General features: G+C 39.0%; 1 protein-coding gene across 3 annotated transcripts in view; it reads left to right on the forward strand.

Moving 5' to 3' along the window:
* wdpcp (WD repeat containing planar cell polarity effector) overlaps window positions 1-19,084 on the forward strand; it is a 68,384-nt gene that overhangs the window by 32,830 nt on the left and 16,470 nt on the right. For all 3 annotated transcript variants that reach the window (XM_088609899.1, XM_088609901.1, XM_088609900.1), the window contains 6 exons: window positions 1,881-2,014; window positions 3,823-4,014; window positions 8,745-9,354; window positions 13,825-14,013; window positions 15,428-15,551; window positions 17,681-17,744. In XM_088609899.1, coding sequence (XP_088466025.1) covers window positions 1,881-2,014; window positions 3,823-4,014; window positions 8,745-9,354; window positions 13,825-14,013; window positions 15,428-15,551; window positions 17,681-17,744 — 1,313 coding nt within the window. The remainder of the gene's footprint in view (window positions 1-1,880; window positions 2,015-3,822; window positions 4,015-8,744; window positions 9,355-13,824; window positions 14,014-15,427; window positions 15,552-17,680; window positions 17,745-19,084) is intronic.

Below are 19,084 nucleotides of genomic sequence, written 5' to 3' on the forward strand. Positions count from 1 at the left end.
GTTTCATGCTGTTGAAGAAAGAGGTCTACATCACCTGCTGAACAGTATCCTTCAAAGACCATACCTCTAGACCAGCAGAAATTGGTCAGACCACTTTAAGCACACTAAGACCATGACAGTCTTTAAAGAAAAGACAATAATCACTCATTTACTGTACCCGAAATGATGGCAAAATCAGATTAATTGTATTTTCCAATCTAATAAACACTTTGTGCATTGGAATCAAATAAGACATGTGTGGTGTAATGGTTAAACAGCCACCAAATGTCTTTACAGTGGTAATCATAGTAGTGTTTTAGGTTTTGACAGTCATCTAAATCTTGCACATTCGGTAGTGTGCTTATTTGCAGTACAGTGTCCCTTCTGAGAACAGGAGGCTGCCAAAGGGGAAACATCCTGTGGAAAGGGCCAGTTAAAATGGTCAACAAACCATTGTGCCTGCATTATGACCACACAAGCAGGAACACCCCTGCCTGCCATCGCAACTGAGCCTCCCCCTATTGGCTCCCACCTCACCCCCCCCCGCTGCAACTCACCTGACACCTGAGACTCCCAGCTCTACTGTCTCAGGACAGCCTTTAAAGAAAGACCACAATTGTCCATTCACTGCAATAGAGGAACTAATTACTGGGGAAGAATGGAGGTATGTGCCCTGGGGACTCATCTGCGCATCTGTCCAACAATACTTCATACACCTGAGGCTCTCCAGCCCCATACAGGCCACGCTGAGCTGCATGACAAAAAGACAGTATCCAGTCTGTCGAGCCTTGTCTAGCAAAGGACCAGGTCCTGGAAAGAAGGTCTGCTTAATATGGCAGTAGATGTGTTTATTAGAAGTAAATCTGTTTTCCATAGAAGGAATGAGATGATGTTCTAACCCATGCTGAATTCAGACTAAAGTTGTCCGTTGTTGGGATATACCGAATTACAAATAATTATGTGTTAGAAAATCAAGTGCTGACGTATACAGAACTGAATTTTAATCGTTGTAAAAACAGATTGTAATTATCTGTTCTGAGATTTATAAATGATTTTTCACAGAGATACACAGAGACCTGAGAGTCCAGTCTAGATTTAGACTCTTCATACAGCTTATCCATTGTATTTATGTATCTCATGAGTACCAAAACACAGCCACTCAGCACCATGTACAATATTTCCGTGTATGACTGTGATTTACTTTAATACTACTTATCATTCTGTGATGGTGACCTTCATATGAACTCTTTATGATGTTAAAAATGAGAATGAGGAATGTCTTAAGTCATTTTTTAGTACAATGAAATTCAAAGGAAGATTTTATATTTCATCTGTTTATTAATTAATCATACTTGTTTCTTTGAAAAATGTATGTTTTCAAAATGTCATTCTAAATTAGGTCTACATTTTAAAATGTAGGGTACAATATTCTCTTAAGCAAAATGAGAAATTCAAAATGGATTTTTCTCTGTTTAATTGGTTTCATAAACAGATTAATTTTAAGGGGCTTAATTGCTTTATCATTATGGATGATGTTCACAAGCAGTTTAGCTGGATCAAGTACAAGTTTTTGAATTTAACACCCTGCACCCTTCAGGGTAATTATTCTGCAGTTTAGCAAACACTGAAATCCACAGAAATCAAACATCAGTTTATGATGATTCTTTCATATCTTTTTGACAGCTTAGATATCTGCTGCATACAGTGTGTGAGGGGAAAGGCTTGTGTGAAATCTGGCACAGCTGTGAATATGTTAGAAATCCAGATAGTTCAGTGATGGTTTGGTATGTAGGGAAACGGTTTTCAAAGAGAGTTGTGGAAGCACAAATGTGGATATCTAGACTTTTAGTTGTGTTGAACACATCTGGATTTTTGATTGTTGGATTTGTCTCCCTTTACAGCTGTACTCACTGACAGATTCATAATTTTGACATTCCTGGAGAAAAACAAGGTTTGCTACATCCATTTCACAAAGAAGCAAAGCTCCCCAGACTTCAGCAAGAGGGCAGAAAAGCTGTCCCTTTCCGAAATTAAGGTATAAGTACATTGCTACCACATTCATGTGATGTCCTTTAGGAATGAGGTACTGATAATTTCGAACTGTACTGTACTGTATCCAGGGACCTCAGATTTGCAAAATAATACAAGAGGTCATAAGACTTCACAGGGTCGTGTTTACCTTTAAAATGACTTTTTCATTGCTTACTTTTATTAATGTATTAAACAAATCAACGTTCTGTAGCTTCTACTAAATATGTGGATGTTCATTTTTTAAAAGATATATATTTAAAAGCATGTTAAAATCTATAGATTAAATATGTGCCCTACTGTACACAGGAGCAAGATGACAGTATATCTTTTGGAAACTGCACTTTTCACTGAGAAAATATATATTGCTTGTACATGTAAATAGTTCTTTAAAATACTCCTTTACAAAATCTGTAAGTATATTCAATTGTCTAGTTGCTGAAACCTAATACTTTAAATGCTAATTTTCCCATTTTTTCTGTGATGTTAAAACAAAGTGTGTTAATAAAATGTTGGGAATTTTCTTACATTTTGCCACATTTCTTACTTAGTTCTTAGATTTCTGAATGACTAAATATCTGGGCATGTAAATCTTTTCCTTGAATGATGCCGAATTTCATTTTGGCCACTCTTTTGGTAATCTCTACTTGTGCAGTGTTTTGACTGTCCACACTCAGGGACAGCAAGAGTAAGCTTGTTTTCAAATGCAAAATATCTGAAGGAGAAAAAACAGGGAAGAAGATATGCTTTTAACATACGAGCAGACACCATAATTGCATAGATTCCTTTCACTTTTGATGTTCATTCAGGTTATGAAGAGGTCAAGAATACTGTGCTTGCGCAGAAAGAGGCGCCTTTTTTCTTGGGCACATAAATTCGGCAAAGGGTTTTTAAAGCATTAACCCCATTTTAATGGCCCTAACGGAGTGGTGAGATCACAATTTGGATGAGTCTGATTATTTACTAAATACAATACATAAATGCATCGGGTCCTTAACACCCATTGCACTCTGGCATTATCGCATTACCGTCATCCTTTGTTACCACGCAGACGGGAATATGAAAGCAATCTATCCTGTAGTGAGACTGGCTCCAGAAGCATTTTCCTGATAAGGGGACCCCCTGCCCTCTGCTAGTGTTTGGTCCAGTAGGCTAAGCTGTGAGTCTAATCCCCAGAAAGTGGTTTGATTATTGCTGACCAGCAAAGGCAGAATGGCATTTTTTATTTCATTTATTTATTTATTTTGCTATCAGACAGCCATTAATTCCTTGGCCAGGAATGCGTTGCAATCTATATCTACGGATTGTCATTTTTCTTGTTTTTTTTTCTATTTTTCAGCCTTTTATTTTTGGGGGGCTGTGCTAGTTGTCCAAATGGTCCGCTGCCCGTACATTTTTTCCCCCCGTTTCCCCCGAACATCTGCAACCTAAAGGCAAATTGCATCAATAGGACACCCGCTAATGGGAAAGTAGAGTTGTTGACATCTGTTAGAGGAGGCACTGTCATGTAGTGCCCAGAAGAGTGTTTACTATAAAGGCAGAGATGACGTGAAAATGGAATTTGTTTAAATGAAACATTTTTTTAACTATTTTCTCAGTATTTTGAAAACATGAATCAAAATGTACCAGTAGGCACAAAGAATAAATGAACACTGTGCATTTTTATGTTTGTTTTCCCAGAAATGGCTAAATAAGCAAAGCAAGTCAATTCATTTTGGTTACTTGTGGTTGGGTGGTAATAAACAGTGATTCCAGCAAGCGGTGCAGGAGAACATATGTGCCAAGTTAATGCTGCCTGTATTTCCGATGGGTTAGATCTCCTATGTGGATTTACCCGGGCCTGCCGGACGCAGACTGGACCGCCGGGTGGCTGTGAACTGCTTGCAGGATGTAGTGATTTGCTGGTGGCCAGCAGTTAATGAGGATGCCTGGCCTTGGTCTCCCATTTCCAGCGAGAGGGACCGAGCTAACCTGGTGCTGCTGAGCTGCTCAAACGCTAGCCTGAAGGTAAACCGCTGTTCTCCACGGCTCAAAATTTATGTGAATGCCTGTTTTGCCATTGATGTCATTCTACAAATGTTAAACTGGGGAGTCGCTTAATTAATAGGGCACCTATAACAGAACACCTTATGTAATGGGGAACGTCTGCCCTGACAGAGAGTGGGTTCTGTGTGCTAAAGAAAGACCTCTCTTTCTCACCCATCTCTCTAAATATTTCTGTTACAATAGAATTAGAAGCTGCCCGCATTATGTGAAATCGATAAATATAATGGACTGAATTAGTGGGAAAAAATATAATTATAGCAGAAATCTAGTAAAATATGGTTGGTTTTGAAAAGAATCAGTCGTTTCATATGTATTAATTGGGCATTGATCACCTTTATGGTGTGGAGTTGATTCGAATGGAATAAAAGTACCCTGCCTCTTTCACAAACAAGGACCTGATAATTTGTGATGGTGAATTAAATATGTCAAGGGTTCCAGACTTGGGAAAATAAGCTGTGATTTCAGCAAAGACTTTTATCAAGACCCAGTCCTCTGAACTCACTGATAGCCTGCACAGCTGCTTCAAGTTATAGACAAACAATTTGATGTTGAATGCCGTCGATCCCAAAATTACTGAGAAGCTTAGCAAGATAGCAGAGAGCTTCTTAAATATATGCAAAAAAATTTGTGCAGTGGAAATAGCGTTACCAATTTCATATGCGAGTTATGAAAATAAATGCAAAATGATGCAGTATATTTAGTCTGTTTGGAGTGTGTGAGGATTTATCTTAGTCCTTCACCTATTTTTTTTTACGCTCAAAGAACATTAAAGTCCTTCCTTGCATCATTTCTAATTAAAGTGTTTGTTGTCATTTTCAGATCCACAGTGTGAAATTAAGCTAGCAGTTTATGTAAGACCCATGGAGTAAATCAAACACTTTTCTCATCAGAAAGACAGGGACTTCAATCACTTCAAGCTTATATATATGTTTCTTTTGTTAAGTTTTCTATCTGCATGCTAAGCCAATTTTCTACTTAGACTCTAGCATTTAAAAGTGTTATTTAGTTCCCTATGTGGTCTTTATCCCTACCTCTTACTGATAAGCACCACCATAGCCAAAATATATATATATATGCTTAATTATGCAGACATTTAACATTTTTAATGATTTGTGGTCCCCAGTATTAATAATCTTGAAAGTGATTTTTTCATATCTTGCTTTTTTCACTAATCAGTTTGTTTTCATTTGTCATTTGTTTATTCATTTCAAATGTACTGTATACCGTTCTCTTCTGGCACTTTGAATTAATTAAGCGTTATTCACGTTTCTTTATTTCCAGTTTTTTTTTTGGTGTGAGCTACTAAATTTTAATGGATAAAAAAATATCAGTAGTGTTTTCTGCACTTTGAGAATGTGAATGATCAGTGTAAAACTTTTAGGACAGCTTTGTGGTGAAATGGCCTGTGTATCTTAACTGGATGGTTGTGGGTTCGAATCATAGGCCCTACCCTTGAGCCAGCTGCTTCACTCATATTGCTCCCTACTGTGTCAATGGGTGCAAATGGAAATTATTTTGGAAAAAGAAATAGCTGAATAAATTGATGATGATAACAATAGAGTCGTGGAGTAAGATCTCTGTGGCATGCTTGCTAAAATTCAGAGCAGTACTTTTGATTCATTAGTTAATATCCAAGGTTTTTATTAAGGCTAGATTTCCCTTTAACCACTCTGTATATCATGGTCTACATTATGTAGTTTTTAATACTGTATAATGTATGTTAAATAATAATTTTGAATCTGTTGAAGTGCCTAACAGCTACAGGGAGCTTGTATGTTCCTTTGGAAGTCTCTGTAGTCAAAGGTTTCAGTCTGAGTTAAGAGAACTCTATCTTTTTGTCAGCATTAATACTTTGGTACCTGCAAATCCGTGAATTAGTATCTATACTTTGGTTGTCACTTTAGATCTTCTACTCATGTTCCAGTAAAAAAAAAACATTTTTGGAAAAGGTGTGTTGTTGGTCTGTGTCAAAACATTTACATTGGGTAAGAAGCAATTGCATCGTCTGGAAAAAAAAAGCTTTTAAGTAAAAATCTAATTTGTAAGAATTTGAGCAGAGCTGTTGACAATCAAAGGTTCAGATTTCACATTACATCTATAACAGGCCAAATGGGGAATGGAAACAAAGTCTTAGTGCCAGGAAATCCTTGGTTCTAGCTGACTATGTGACCTCCAGGCCAGTCTGTTGGCCTCTCGCTGCCTCCACTCTCTGAACTGGAAAATTCGGTCAAAGTGGGATACTGCTGTGAACAAGGGCTTGGATCTCAGCTGGACGATCCGGGGTTTATCTTTCAGAAATGAAAGAAGATTGGCCGACCAGTCACTGAAACCAATAAATAGGAAAAGAAAAGGAGCGTTGGGGTTTTTAAGATGCTGTGGCTAGTGCTTAATTTCCTTGGAGGTGTATGCAGTCCAAATTGTACAAAAAGAAATTGCTACTACTGTATGATTTAGTGAAACAAGATTTAAATTGTGTTTATATTTTTAACTTTTCACATAAGGGGTATTAAATTTTTTAGCACATGTTTATTTTGGACCTGCACCTTGCGTAAATGTTCACTGTGTCCGATGGCTTTTAAAAATATCCGCTTTGAAGTTGTTAAGCTGTAAAAGCCTTATCGCTATAATGCAATTAAGCATTCATTAAACTATATTTTATGGGATACATATTCTTTTGTCAGTGGAGTTTTCCCATTCACTGTTTTATGAATGATGAGCCTATAAGTGTGAGAGGGCCCTAGGCTAACCAGAGAGTTCTGACCAGGCCCAGCCTGCTTTAGTGACAGCGCTGGGATGAGCTCACACTCCGAGGCAAATCTGTCTTGTAGGAGATGCCACCCAGAGTCAGAGGGATAACTGAGCTGGCAGAAAGATGAATTAGACCGAAGCAGCGTCAGCACGTTCATCTCCAGCCCCTGGAGATCATCACGAAAGAAAGATAATGGAAAATCTGCTTTTCATATAGAGGACCAGAGCCCTGGAACTGCTTCCCTTTGGCACTCATTGACAAACACAAGCTTTACAGCAGATCTGCACTTCTGTCTACACGGCAAAATGAACTGCACTCGTACAGTAGACACACGCTTTAGTTTTGCAGCAGTACACACATTTTTAATGAATCAGAGACTGTGTAAACGTAGCGATACAGAAGACCAGTTCCTTTCCAGAGGAAAGCCTGCGTCTGAATTCTGTTGATTTTCTGTTATTAAAAAATAAGTATTTTTACTTATCCCAAAGCTTTTTGCTTTCCCCATTTGAAAAATAATTTCCTATCTAAAGCAGACAGTATGCTGTTGTCTTCCCAGTTGTCTGTAGCAGGTTAGAAAATGACACTTCTAAAGAATTCATTAACTGCTGTTCAGTTGATTTATTTTCCAAATAATCTAGCAGTTTCTAGGTGTGTTCTTTATATAATGAACTGAACAGGAAAGCAATTTGGTTTCTTCACAATGTACTGCTAACCAGGGATTTGTTTTTGCCACTATCCATTAAAGTACTGTACCTGCAGTTTTCTCATAAATTACATTTCTCCTTTAAAATATACACTAATATTTATTAATAGCACACAAACTATTATGGTTATTTAAGAATTCATACCTGTATTTCATAAAGGAGTTTTTTTTATCTTGTTGCGAGGAATACATTTTGCATTGAAGAAGACAGCAGCACCCACTCAGTAACAAACCCATGAAAAAAATCTGAAAAATAAGTTTTGTAATTTTTTACAATTCTTACAATTTTTATTTAACTGCCCTTGAAACCTGAGTTACATTGTAAGTAACAGAGCAGTCTAAAATAAAATATTGAGTGCAGTTAATCAAGAATCAAGCAGGTATGAGTAGCTGGTTGTTTTATGTCAGAATCAAGGAAAGCTTCAGCGTTATATTTACACTGTTGAGCTTCTCTGACACTAAGGTCGTGCAAATAAATTAATTTAGGACTGCCTTGTTCTCGGGCCAGTGTCAGGAAATGAGCCCTGGTGTCCTAGCCCAAAATCATTTCTGCTTCCTTGCGTATATAGCTGATGTCATATCTTATACATACATTTCACTAATTCGTATATATAAAAAATGACAACAAAATAGAAAAATTCTACCATAAAAAAGTATACCATACCATCCATTCATCGTCTTATCTCTTCTTTCAAATCCAGGATTGCGGCGAGAGCTTATCACAGCAAGAAATGGGCGCAAGGCAGGGGACACCCTGGGCTGGCAGGGCACACACACAGACATAAACATAGACACTCACACCAGGGCCAATTTTCCCAGAAGTCAAATAGCCAAATACCAGTCTGTTTTGGGGATATGGGCGGAAACTAGAGCACTTGAAGGACCTCGATGCAAAAAAAAAAAGAGAACATACAAACTCCACACAGATTGCACCCCAAGCCCAGAACTGAACCAATGCCCCCTGCAATGCCAGACACTGTGCCACACATGTGCCATTATTTATATACAATTTACTTTTGTGTTGACCATGTTGGACTGTTTGTTAAATTGCGGAATAAAATAATGGTAAAGAACAAGCAAACATACCTATATAGTTTCTTTTGAGACCCTTGTCTCTAGTGGGTTCTCTGATATTTTTGGAATTTGATTAGTAATTGTTGTTAATTTTACAACTGTTTGCCCTGCAGAAGAGCTGAGCTGTAAGTGAATTTCTTGGATGGTTCTCTGGTTCTTTCTTAGGTGCTGAGCTGCAGTCGCACAGAGTGGGACCCTCTGGACTGCGGCTTCAGCAGCAACCAGCCCTACCACCTCCTGACCGTGGAGCGCTCGCTGGGCCCCGAGCAGGAGGAGATGGCGGATAGCTGCGTGTACGAGTGCGCGAGGAGCCGTGTCCAGCGTGTGGCCGTGACCGGCATCCCCCTGGGCTCCAAGGCCATCTCCTGTAGCCGGGACCCCACGGAGGACAAGCTGCTCCTGGGCTGCCTGGACTCCTCCCTGGTGCTGTACGACGCGCACCGCGGGGTCACGCTGCTGGCCCAGGCAGCCGTGCTGCCCTCCCTCTTGGCCTGGCACCCCGGGGGGGGGTTGCTCGTGGCGGGCAGCAGCCAGGGAGAGCTGCAGTGTTTCGACGCAGCCCTCTCACCCCTCAAGACACAGCTCCTGGCAGAGGACCTGAAGCCCGCCACCACTTTCCAGTTCAGCCAGCACCTGGAAACGCCAGGCAGCCTGAGCCACCTGCAGTGGGCAGCGGCCCTCTCTCCCCCTCAGAGCACAGACAGCCTGGAGGTTCACAACCTGCTGTTTGTCTGCTTTGATGGGGGACCACTGGGAGCCCTGCACTTCAAACCAGGTACGAGTTATTTTAATCTGGGCTTGCTGGAAGGTGGATATTAGCGAATGAATTTGTTATGTTGAACCAGAGAAACCTTCTTCCTGGCTTGAAACCGATGTTATTCCAAACCAAACCACAGTAACACTCATTCTGATAAAATCTGTCCCTGTCAGAATGGAATACTGATGGGAGCTTTATCATACTCGCTGCCTCTCCACAGCCCTGTTGCCCAGGAACATCGCTGATAAATATTTATAAAAATGCACTTACAGTTATTAAAAGGGGACAGGGGGATCGTCAAACCCAGAAGCCTTAAATATTATACATGTCATCAGATTTGTAGTATAGCTGGTGTCAAAGAAAAAAACATTTCTTGCACAATAGAATCCGACACTTTAAGAAACTGAAGACACTCGACCTATAACAAAGTAATGTTATATTTGAAACACCTTGCATCTGCAGCTGTGTAAAAGTTGATGTGACCTTTCAAGTCGTGCTGAGATGTGGTGCACTCGGCAGAGCTCCTCAGGCCTGACTGCGTTAAACCCCAGGCGCTCAGCCCTGGTCCACTGTTGTGGGCTTTTTTTTTGTGACGACTTGTTTACAGTGCAGTATGTCCTCTGGCACTAAGATAAAGCTTGCCAATCAAACTCGTCAAAGCATCTCACTTTAATTGTGACTTGAGGAAGATTTGAAACAGAGCCACAATCAAAGTCGAAGGAGTCGGGTGGGGGGGTGGGGTAAAATATTTGCCTTTTTTCCCCATGATCTTTTGCCACGGTTTTGAAACACAGAAACAAAGAATTGGTGTTTTCTGTTAATAATTATATAGACACATATGGTTTGTTTATTTGTTTATTTATTTTTAAATTATAGACGACAGAGCAATTTGAACCGGTATGGAAGAAGGGATTGGCAAGCCTCCATTTTGAGTAAGGTTTCTGCCACATGCGGTTATCTCATCTGGGCACGCATGTGACAGGCCCTGAAATGCTGTTTTTTTCGGGTGGATTTAGAATCGTGAGTCTCATTAGCCTAACAGAATTGTGGGCTGTAATAATTGCTAGACTGCCGCACGTTCTTCTCATTGCTGGTGTGGAAACAGAAACAAAACAGCGTGCTGCACAGTCTTTATATCTGAATGAAAGACTAATATGCCTGCAGAGAAAAGGCAACTGCTTTTCCATTTAATTCTCTCAGTGTTTTTTTTTTTTTCATGGGTGATCTGAGCAAGCAGTATGTTTTATTTATGCTGTTTTGGCTTGTTGTTTTTTTCTATTTCATTAACCTGTTTTTGTTTTTTTGTACCAAACTCGCGTTACTGTACTTACCCACCTCTCCTTGTCACTGCAACCCCTGTGCAAGCAGAGAGGAGATAAAACACAAGTTGAAAGGCTAACGAGCACTATGTCATAAATCTTTAAATATTAACACTGACCATGACATTTCCTTATTGGTATCCTGATTCTCTGCAGTCTGTTTCGTTGTGTTCTGTTGCTCAGTTTAGAAGATTAAGAGGTACTGTATATCACATTCAGGTAGCTCATGGCATGAAGTCAATATAGGGTGTCCATTCTATAGAAAACTTCTCTCGCGACACCACAGTATAGGAGAAATGTTTGATCTACAGTATTTTCTGAGTTAAAAACTAATGACGCTTAATGGGACTACAGAGCCTGCCCCCAGCTACCCTGATGAGTGTCCTCTCCAGGTGCCACTTGTTCAACATTTCTTCATCATTAAAAAAATGCTTCAAGTTATCAACAATCTAATAACCTGACTCATACAATACCAAATACTGGGTCTTTATGCTGAAGAAAACTTGAAGTGATGAGGTGATGATGGTTAGTGATGTTGGTGATGATTTCTGATAAAGTACTTGAAGTGAACACCTGAACAAATTGTTTTAACACATCATTGCTCTTTCTAATGCATTGATATTAAGTACACAAATCCAGCCTTGTGCTGAATTCTGGTCCCTGACTGTGGACAGGCATGTATTGTGAGTGAAGACACGTCAGCGTGTGATTGGAATGTACTGTAGATGTTTGTAGTTGGAGAGGAGTATCTCTTGTGTGTGTGACTAAATGTGTCCCGGCGTCTCCATGTTTGTTTGGGTGCATGTTGATCATCGTGTGCCTGTATATGTGAATGTGTTTGTTTCTTTTTTCCCCTCCCAGGGGATTGAGCTCAGAACAGGCGCTGATGAGAGACCCAGCTTTTTTCCCTTGCAGCTCGGTTCACTTATTACTGACATTAGCAAGCTCTTTGGGGATTTAGGGGCCTAGCTGCTAATTGCCAGCTTGTAATTTTAATTGGACGGCCTCCTTCTTTCTTAAATCAATTAGGCAATAAGTTGGCCGTCACCTTATTCTCCAAAGCAGGCCATTTGGAGAGCTTTACCACCCACAAGAGGTCAGTTGTCCAGATGGAGATCTATTAAGGTTTACAATTAACAGCCCTTGCTTCTACAAAACCTGGCTATGAGTGTTTGAGGCTTGTATTTCTATAACCATGGAAAAAGAGAATCAGCTCAGTGTCAGACTTCAGTGTCTGAACATGGACCATGTGTGGGTCATACAGTTGGGTCTTCATCTAGCTCTCAATTTTAGTGTCTTGTGTTCCTGAGAAACCAGGCTGAGCGTATTATTGATTATTTCTTATTACTCAGAGTGATTCGATACTTGGGATTAGTCAGCTGCTGAATAATTAACTTTTTTCCCCCTTTTTTACAGCTAATGTAGGTGTTAGCCAGTCTCAGGTGATTGAGGGAGAAGTTGATTAGCCCCTTGCTGATTAAGTCTTTGAACAACGTGCACAATTTCTGTTTTTGTCTGTAAATGTCATGGTAACATTGAGCTGCTGAACTGACTCCCTCCTTAGTTTGCAAAAAATAATCTGAGTTATTATGAGCTGCGAAACCAACTGTTTATATGGTGGAGCTTCATTTATGGATATGCATTGTAAATACTGCTCTTTGTTGCACGAGTTTTATTTCTAGGCAGATTTAAAAGAAAAATTAGAATGTTAAATGACACGTCTCTGAGATTTCCTGATTTAGTTCTTTAAATACTGCTAAGTCTGTGAAAACACAAGTAGGAACACAGCTTTTGGTGCCTCAACAGAGTGTCTCAAAAAGCCACCATGTATTTGAAGATGTAAAATTCATGGTCTGTACTCCTCTCTCATTTTACATGTTCTCTTTCTGTTGATATAAAACAGTGAGCTGTAGTTATCAGCATTTCCAGTCGAGCACTGAGAATGAGCATCAGAATGTCATTATGAATAATAAATTACACTACCTACCTTATTACAATTACTGTTAGTACTGCTACTAATATAACATTTACTAACACTGCATTCGGAAGCAGAGCAGGTGGTCACAAAGGCGCACTGGAAAATAGCTCCAATGATTCACAGCTTAGAAACAGCAGCTCTGTTCGGTCTAGGCTAGACCCTTCTCACCCTCCTTAGATTTTTTGCATTCCTTATGTCACAATAAGTGACCCAAGAATGTCCTATATGTCGACAAGGTGAGCTTTCCCCTCCAAACCGCAACTAGCATTGCAACACTAAGACAAAAGAACACAGCCCCGAATGACCTGCATCATTACGGGCCTCGCTAAAAACCCACTGCGAGATTACGGTATGTAAGATTAGGTTAAGATGTTGTTTCGTTTTTGCTCTTGATGGATTTTGTTGTTTGGGCATTATTTAATCTTCATTGTTAAAACATGTGCTAATATGAGTTGCCAAGTCACATGGCTGGGCTACAAGGGCAGACGTGGCTTAAATTCCTGGGCCTGATAGCCTATTGCTTGCAGGATAAGGGCCCAGTCTATAGTCTCTTCTCCAGCTCATGTTCACCATCCCTACATTTAACTGTCATTCCACTGGGTCTAGATATGCCAGTCTGTGTACAGTATAAACTGGAAGTCCATTGGAAATAACTCAGCAGTATTATAGATTTAATTTAGTTTGAACCAAGAGTGTCTTGGCACTCATTAAAAAGTGCAAAACCCAAACATTGACTAAGCGGCAAAGAAGTAACATGACAGGAATGTCCTTGGCAGAGCAGTAATGAAATTATTATAAAAATGTCTTAGTTGGTTCTTTTCAGTACATTGCCTTACAGTATGCCTTAGTATTATTAGTTTCTTTAAAGTTTAAGCATGCTTAGAAAATGTCCTGGGAAAAGACTTTCCCATATAATTTGGATTTCTTTGTACTGCATGTATTTCATGTGGAGTTCTGGGAGCCTCTCTCTCCAATTTAGACAAGTGATTTGAGAGGACCTCACCATGGTACTCAACCAGTGCTGCCAGAAATAAGAACATAAAGAACCACAGTGACAGCTTTCCTTCCAGTCAGGTGTATAATAAGTGTAGGTAGTCTTGTGAGTGATGCGTTAAGGCTAAGGCTTGGACTAGCTGGCTGGACATGAGATGCGCTTGAACTGAATTAATCCTGCAAATGTTTCTGTGGCAGGAGTCCTGAATCTGGGGCAGCTGGGGCCAGTCGACATGACCCTTCAGTGTATCCGCTGTCAGCAGATCGAAGAGGCTATTAACATCTTGAGTGGCATCAACTGGAACACAATGGGACCAGACTGCTACAGGTGTCTAAGTGCCATTGTGGATCATCTTCTCAGGCAGAAGTTAACAGCAGAGCGAGAAGGTTTGCCTAACTTGGTTTTTTTTTTAGCAATCCTTGTTTCATTTTCTGTTGTGCCTCTTTCTTTGCTTTGAGAACTTCTCTTCTTGGAGCAATGCTGGGAATTGTTTTGGTTATTTTCATTTTTCTAGACAGTTGATTTGTCTAATCATTTTAGTTTCCAAACAGTGCTTTAAAAAAATTCTGCATATTAGGAAATGATGTAAAGGTTGCGGTCAGAAACAAACCACATACAGTGTACATTTAAAAGCGAGCATTGTTACTTGGTTAAAGTGCACACTTTTGTTTTTAACGAATTGTGTTTCAACAGCAAATATCCATCACCTTATAATTGGCAAGTCTGGACTGGTAAGAATGAACAGGTGGAAAAAAAGAATTACCCCCCCCCCCAAGTCTTAAATGGGTTTTGAGTTCTATTCTATGTGCTTTTATACTCAGGGAATCTGAACTCTTGTGATTATTCACTCTGCTGGCTGTTGCCTCATTGATGCTTTCAGTTCTGGTCAGGTGTCTGCCATTTTTTGTCTCTCTACAAAGGATCAATGCTTCAATTTTGTAGTGTTCTACTCACTGCAAATTATCTTCTTGAGTGCTCTAAATACTTAGAAGGGTCCAATAGGATCTTGCAACTAATTAAGTACATGTACCTCTGAATCATTGCATTATACCAGACAAACTCCCGAGCATTAGCCCTGAGGGAAACAGCAAGTGTTATACTAAATAGCTGCTTTATTCCTGAACTGCATAAATAGGCAGACTTTTACTGAGCGGCTTGTTAATGATGCCCGTGTCATTTAGGTTGTTTTATGTCTGTTTTTCACTTTCATGTGCAACAGTTTGAGCTTGGCATGTGTTTATTATAGGAATTGCTGTTTGTATTTCTCACAAAGAGTGGTGTCTGGTTTGGGGGCTTATTCCGTTGAAGATGAAACTGTTCTTCCTGCAGGTTTACTATAGTTTTAACGATTAGTTTTCCACCTAAAAAATAAATTAATCAAGAAAATGAGAGGTTATAGTGTCCCTTACCCTGCTTTAGAAATACTTTTATAATTATAACTGCTGAAAATGAATTAAAGGGATTTTCTGACTGACATACTAATTAATTTCTTCCACTCTTTTAAAAGTACTGTTGATTAATAATTGACAGTGGATTATTGTCCTGTTTAATATGCTTCTCTGTCTTTATCTTATAGAATACGCCTTATCTGTGGCTAAATGTCTTAAAAAATCAATCCATCTGATTATTGATTGGTCTATTGTTAGGGTGCTAAAAGTTATTCCGTTAGTACAGGGTGAAGATTTGGTTAAAGTCATAGCTGACAAAAGGATTGAGTAATCTTGTTTTCAATAAAAAAATATTTTGAGTTATGACATTTTTGGGTCTGGCTTGTTATCTGATACTCTGTTCCGTCTTCAGCTCAGCTGGAAGCAGCCCTTGGAACGTTCTATGTTCCTTCCAGACCCCTGTCAGAAACGGCAGTGCTAGAATACCGCGACCCTATCAGCAAATACGCTCGCCGCTTCTTTCATCACCTGCTCAGGTGAGTGCCGCTAGTCTCTGTTTCCTTTCAAATTGACTTCAGCTGTCATAGTGCTTGGGGACCATTCTTTGATATAAACGGATGAGAGTACCTGTAGCACATTTCCTTTTCAAAACCGAGACTCCAGAGGCATTTGAGAGAGCGGGCAACATCTGAAGATTAAAAACAAAAAGAATGCTAGTTACTGTAGCTCCATTTAAACCACAATCTCATTATTAATCCTTCCTTGGCCACCTTTCTCACAAACAGCTGGGACAAAACCTAATAAGAAATTAAATGTGTGTGCTGGGGATATGTGGCTGTTCAATGTTTTAGATCAGAAACAATTTTTAAACGACAAAGTTTATTGTTCATATGTGCCATGAATATGTGACTGGTAATGAATGAATTTAGATTTAATTCATTTTTATCTGGTTTTGAATATACTGTATGATAGGCTTAATGAATTAGAAAAATAAAAATGTGTGTGCTGATATTTTAAATACTGCATAAGAGAGATTTCGAAAAGACTGATGTGTTCTCATGGTATATTGAAAACCATTTACATTGTATCAGTCTCAGAACTGGACAGTAAACCACAGTCATCAGGATTTATTGTTTTCTGCATTAAAAAAAGTCTGTGTTTCCTCTTATCTGCATATGCTGCAAGTCTGTAGTTGTAGAAGCTATGGCAGTTCATGTATGGTATCTGGCCAGTTAAGATATAATGATATGTTAGTTAATCGCTGTTTATTCAAATCATCAGCATTGTTACAGCAGGGTTTGCCAAGGTTGCCTACAGTGAAAAACAACTGCTACAAAAAAAGCTTATAAAACTGATTTATTTTGTTGAAAAACAAATCTTAATCTTTCATTGTTAATAAGGTCAAAGGGGTCAGCACTTTTAATCCTTCTATAATACAAATGCAGTATTTAAACACTAATTGCTTGCTGACCTAACATTTACCCCAATATGCAAGTCTTCAAGACATGTTTCTGTTTTGAGGTTTTGCTCTGAAATATACAAATAAGCAGTACAGTTCTAGATTGATAGCTGTAAAGACAAAGCGTTAATTCTTTTATTAAATGTGATTTAGCGTTTTTTTTCTCGTTTAATGAGAAGTCAACATTTTATTTGCTAAAATTTGGCTCTTTGCCTTGTTCTCTTCTGCGAGTGACAAAATGAAAGGCCTCTGAATTTCCTTATCATAGACCTCCGTTCCTCACAGCCCCAGAACATTAAATAGGCTTGTTTTTTGTTTCATGTCACTTTTCAAGCATGGAAGTTTTAAGGTTCGTTTTCAAGCGATATTCAGTTTCTCTGTGCTAATCTGTGTCATGGGCTGTGCCAGCCTGCTGTCAGCTATGGAAGGGTTTTGCTCTTTGTCATGTACAGTATGCAGGTTTGTCTGTTTACACCTTGTTTGTTTGGCACTTCTGTCCCCTCTGACTTCAGATGCTTTTTAAAAACCAAAGTCTTATTGATCTTCTCTTCATGTTGGGAGGAGCTGAGAGAAACCAGTTTGTCAAATAGTGACAGGTGCTGTTATCTTAATGGTATAAAATAAACTGGTGTGGAGAGAAGGCGACTGAAATATTTGCTGAGCAACTGTCCGGTTCCTTTCTGGTTGTTTTTGATTTATAGGCTGAGGGACATATTTTCACACGCTTTTTACAAAATGTGAGAATTGCAGCAAACTTAGTTACTCTTCAAATTATACCAATTGATGATGAACATATATTGATATCAGTATTAAACCTGCTCAAGGCACATTATTACTGTAACCATTTTGAAAAATACACACTTGTGTGAATGTTTGTCCATGGCTCTCTGTACATACTGTATGCAGATAATGGCTATCTGAGTGATATGTGTTCTTGCAGCAGACAAATTCTGTAATCACATTATAATAATAATTGATGCTTTTGTTTTGTCTGTTCAGTTAAATAAACTGGTGCATGAATCCAAAACTGAAAATAGCTTATTGACCCTTTAAGATGTAAACATTAAAATTAGACACTTGTCTGACAGTGCACAACAACTGAGATCTCATTTCTTTGTAGGTGTGTGTATAGTGTAATGGAATAACTAAAGGATGCTTAAGAACGACTTTGTCCAAACACAACTCCCATTTCCTTCTTTTTTAAAGGTACCAGCGATTTGAAAAAGCATTTCTGCTTGCATTGGACATTGGAGCTCGTGACCTGTTTATGGTATGTACCTTTTTGTTAGAAGGAATATATGTATTTTCTGCTGTTTGTAAAACAAAAGAGGGTCAACTTAAGGAAAATAAGGGATTTGGCTTCTTTTAAGAGTCCATTTGAAAGACACTATTTCAGATTATATCATGTTTATACAGGACGTTGTAACAGAGAAAAAGATTAATCTGAGATGTAAAAATCTTCAGTTTGCATCTAAACTTCCTTTATTGATTAATATAGAGTGCTGAAACCTGTAATAATCATATGCTTTGTTTACACTTTTTAGAAATGTTTTAGAAAAAAGTGGCAATGACAAATCTCTATGGTATTTTAGCACCAACATATGGAAGTGAAATTGAAAACACCTTAGCTTTTTTCTAAAACGAATGCTTCAATTAACAGCTGAGATTCCCAGATGGGAGTCCATTTAATAACAATAACCACCGCTTTTAACTTGTGTGAAATGGTCCCATAAGAAAAAATCTGTTTTTTTTTCCTACACTTTCCACTGGCAGAACAAAAATAAGATATACCCACGGATGTGTAGTCTTCCACCTCTCTAAAAACATTAGCAGGAATCACCCCGGTGAAAACGAGCAATGACTGGAGGGTTTGTCTTTTATGACTCATGTGGTCTCAATACTCTTCTTTTCTTCCCCTCTTTATTTCTGAAGCAATAGTGCTGTATCTTTGAACCTCTTTTTTCCCTCCCCTGCCCTGAGTACTGCAGACACTTTTCACTTAAATAGATAGGAACGTTCCAATCCATTCCCCACTAAGTACAGCTGCTGAGACTAGAATTGAAAGGTGGTGCCTGTTCTCTGGACCTTGAAAAGACTCAGTGTGTCACTTAGACACATGAGAAAGTGACAAATTATGAACGCTCCCACAGCTACTTTTAAAACAACAAAGCAGCAGTGAGGACCTAAAGGCATTGACGTTTCACCTCACATTATGCCCTCCCATTTAATTAGCTACAGAAGTAAAATTAACCTGCCTTTAAAAGGGCTCTGTAAAGGCCCTGCATGTGGCCCTTGTTTTGTAAGATCTTGCCCCACAATGTCGCATGAGGTCGGGTGGACAAAACCAATAGAACTCCATATAAGTCTCCCAGCATGCCACTTCTCCACAGCTGATTCAATTGTTTTCAAAGAAACAATAGGGGGAAAGCCTTTGTTAAGGAAATACTTTGGTCGGGGACTCGTTTGCTGGGGTGTTTTGCATAATGATGACATTCTATAGCTCTAATTACACTTTGATAGTGCCAGATAATTTATCCAATTAGATCATTTGTGAGCACTCCAGTTGTGTGATGTATAACTAATTAAGAATTCTGATTACAGAATTAGATC

This window comes from Lepisosteus platostomus, chromosome 17 (genome assembly GCF_059453375.1).
Source record: "Lepisosteus platostomus isolate fLepPlt1 chromosome 17, fLepPlt1.hap1, whole genome shotgun sequence".
NCBI classification, from domain to species: domain Eukaryota; kingdom Metazoa; phylum Chordata; class Actinopteri; order Semionotiformes; family Lepisosteidae; genus Lepisosteus; species Lepisosteus platostomus.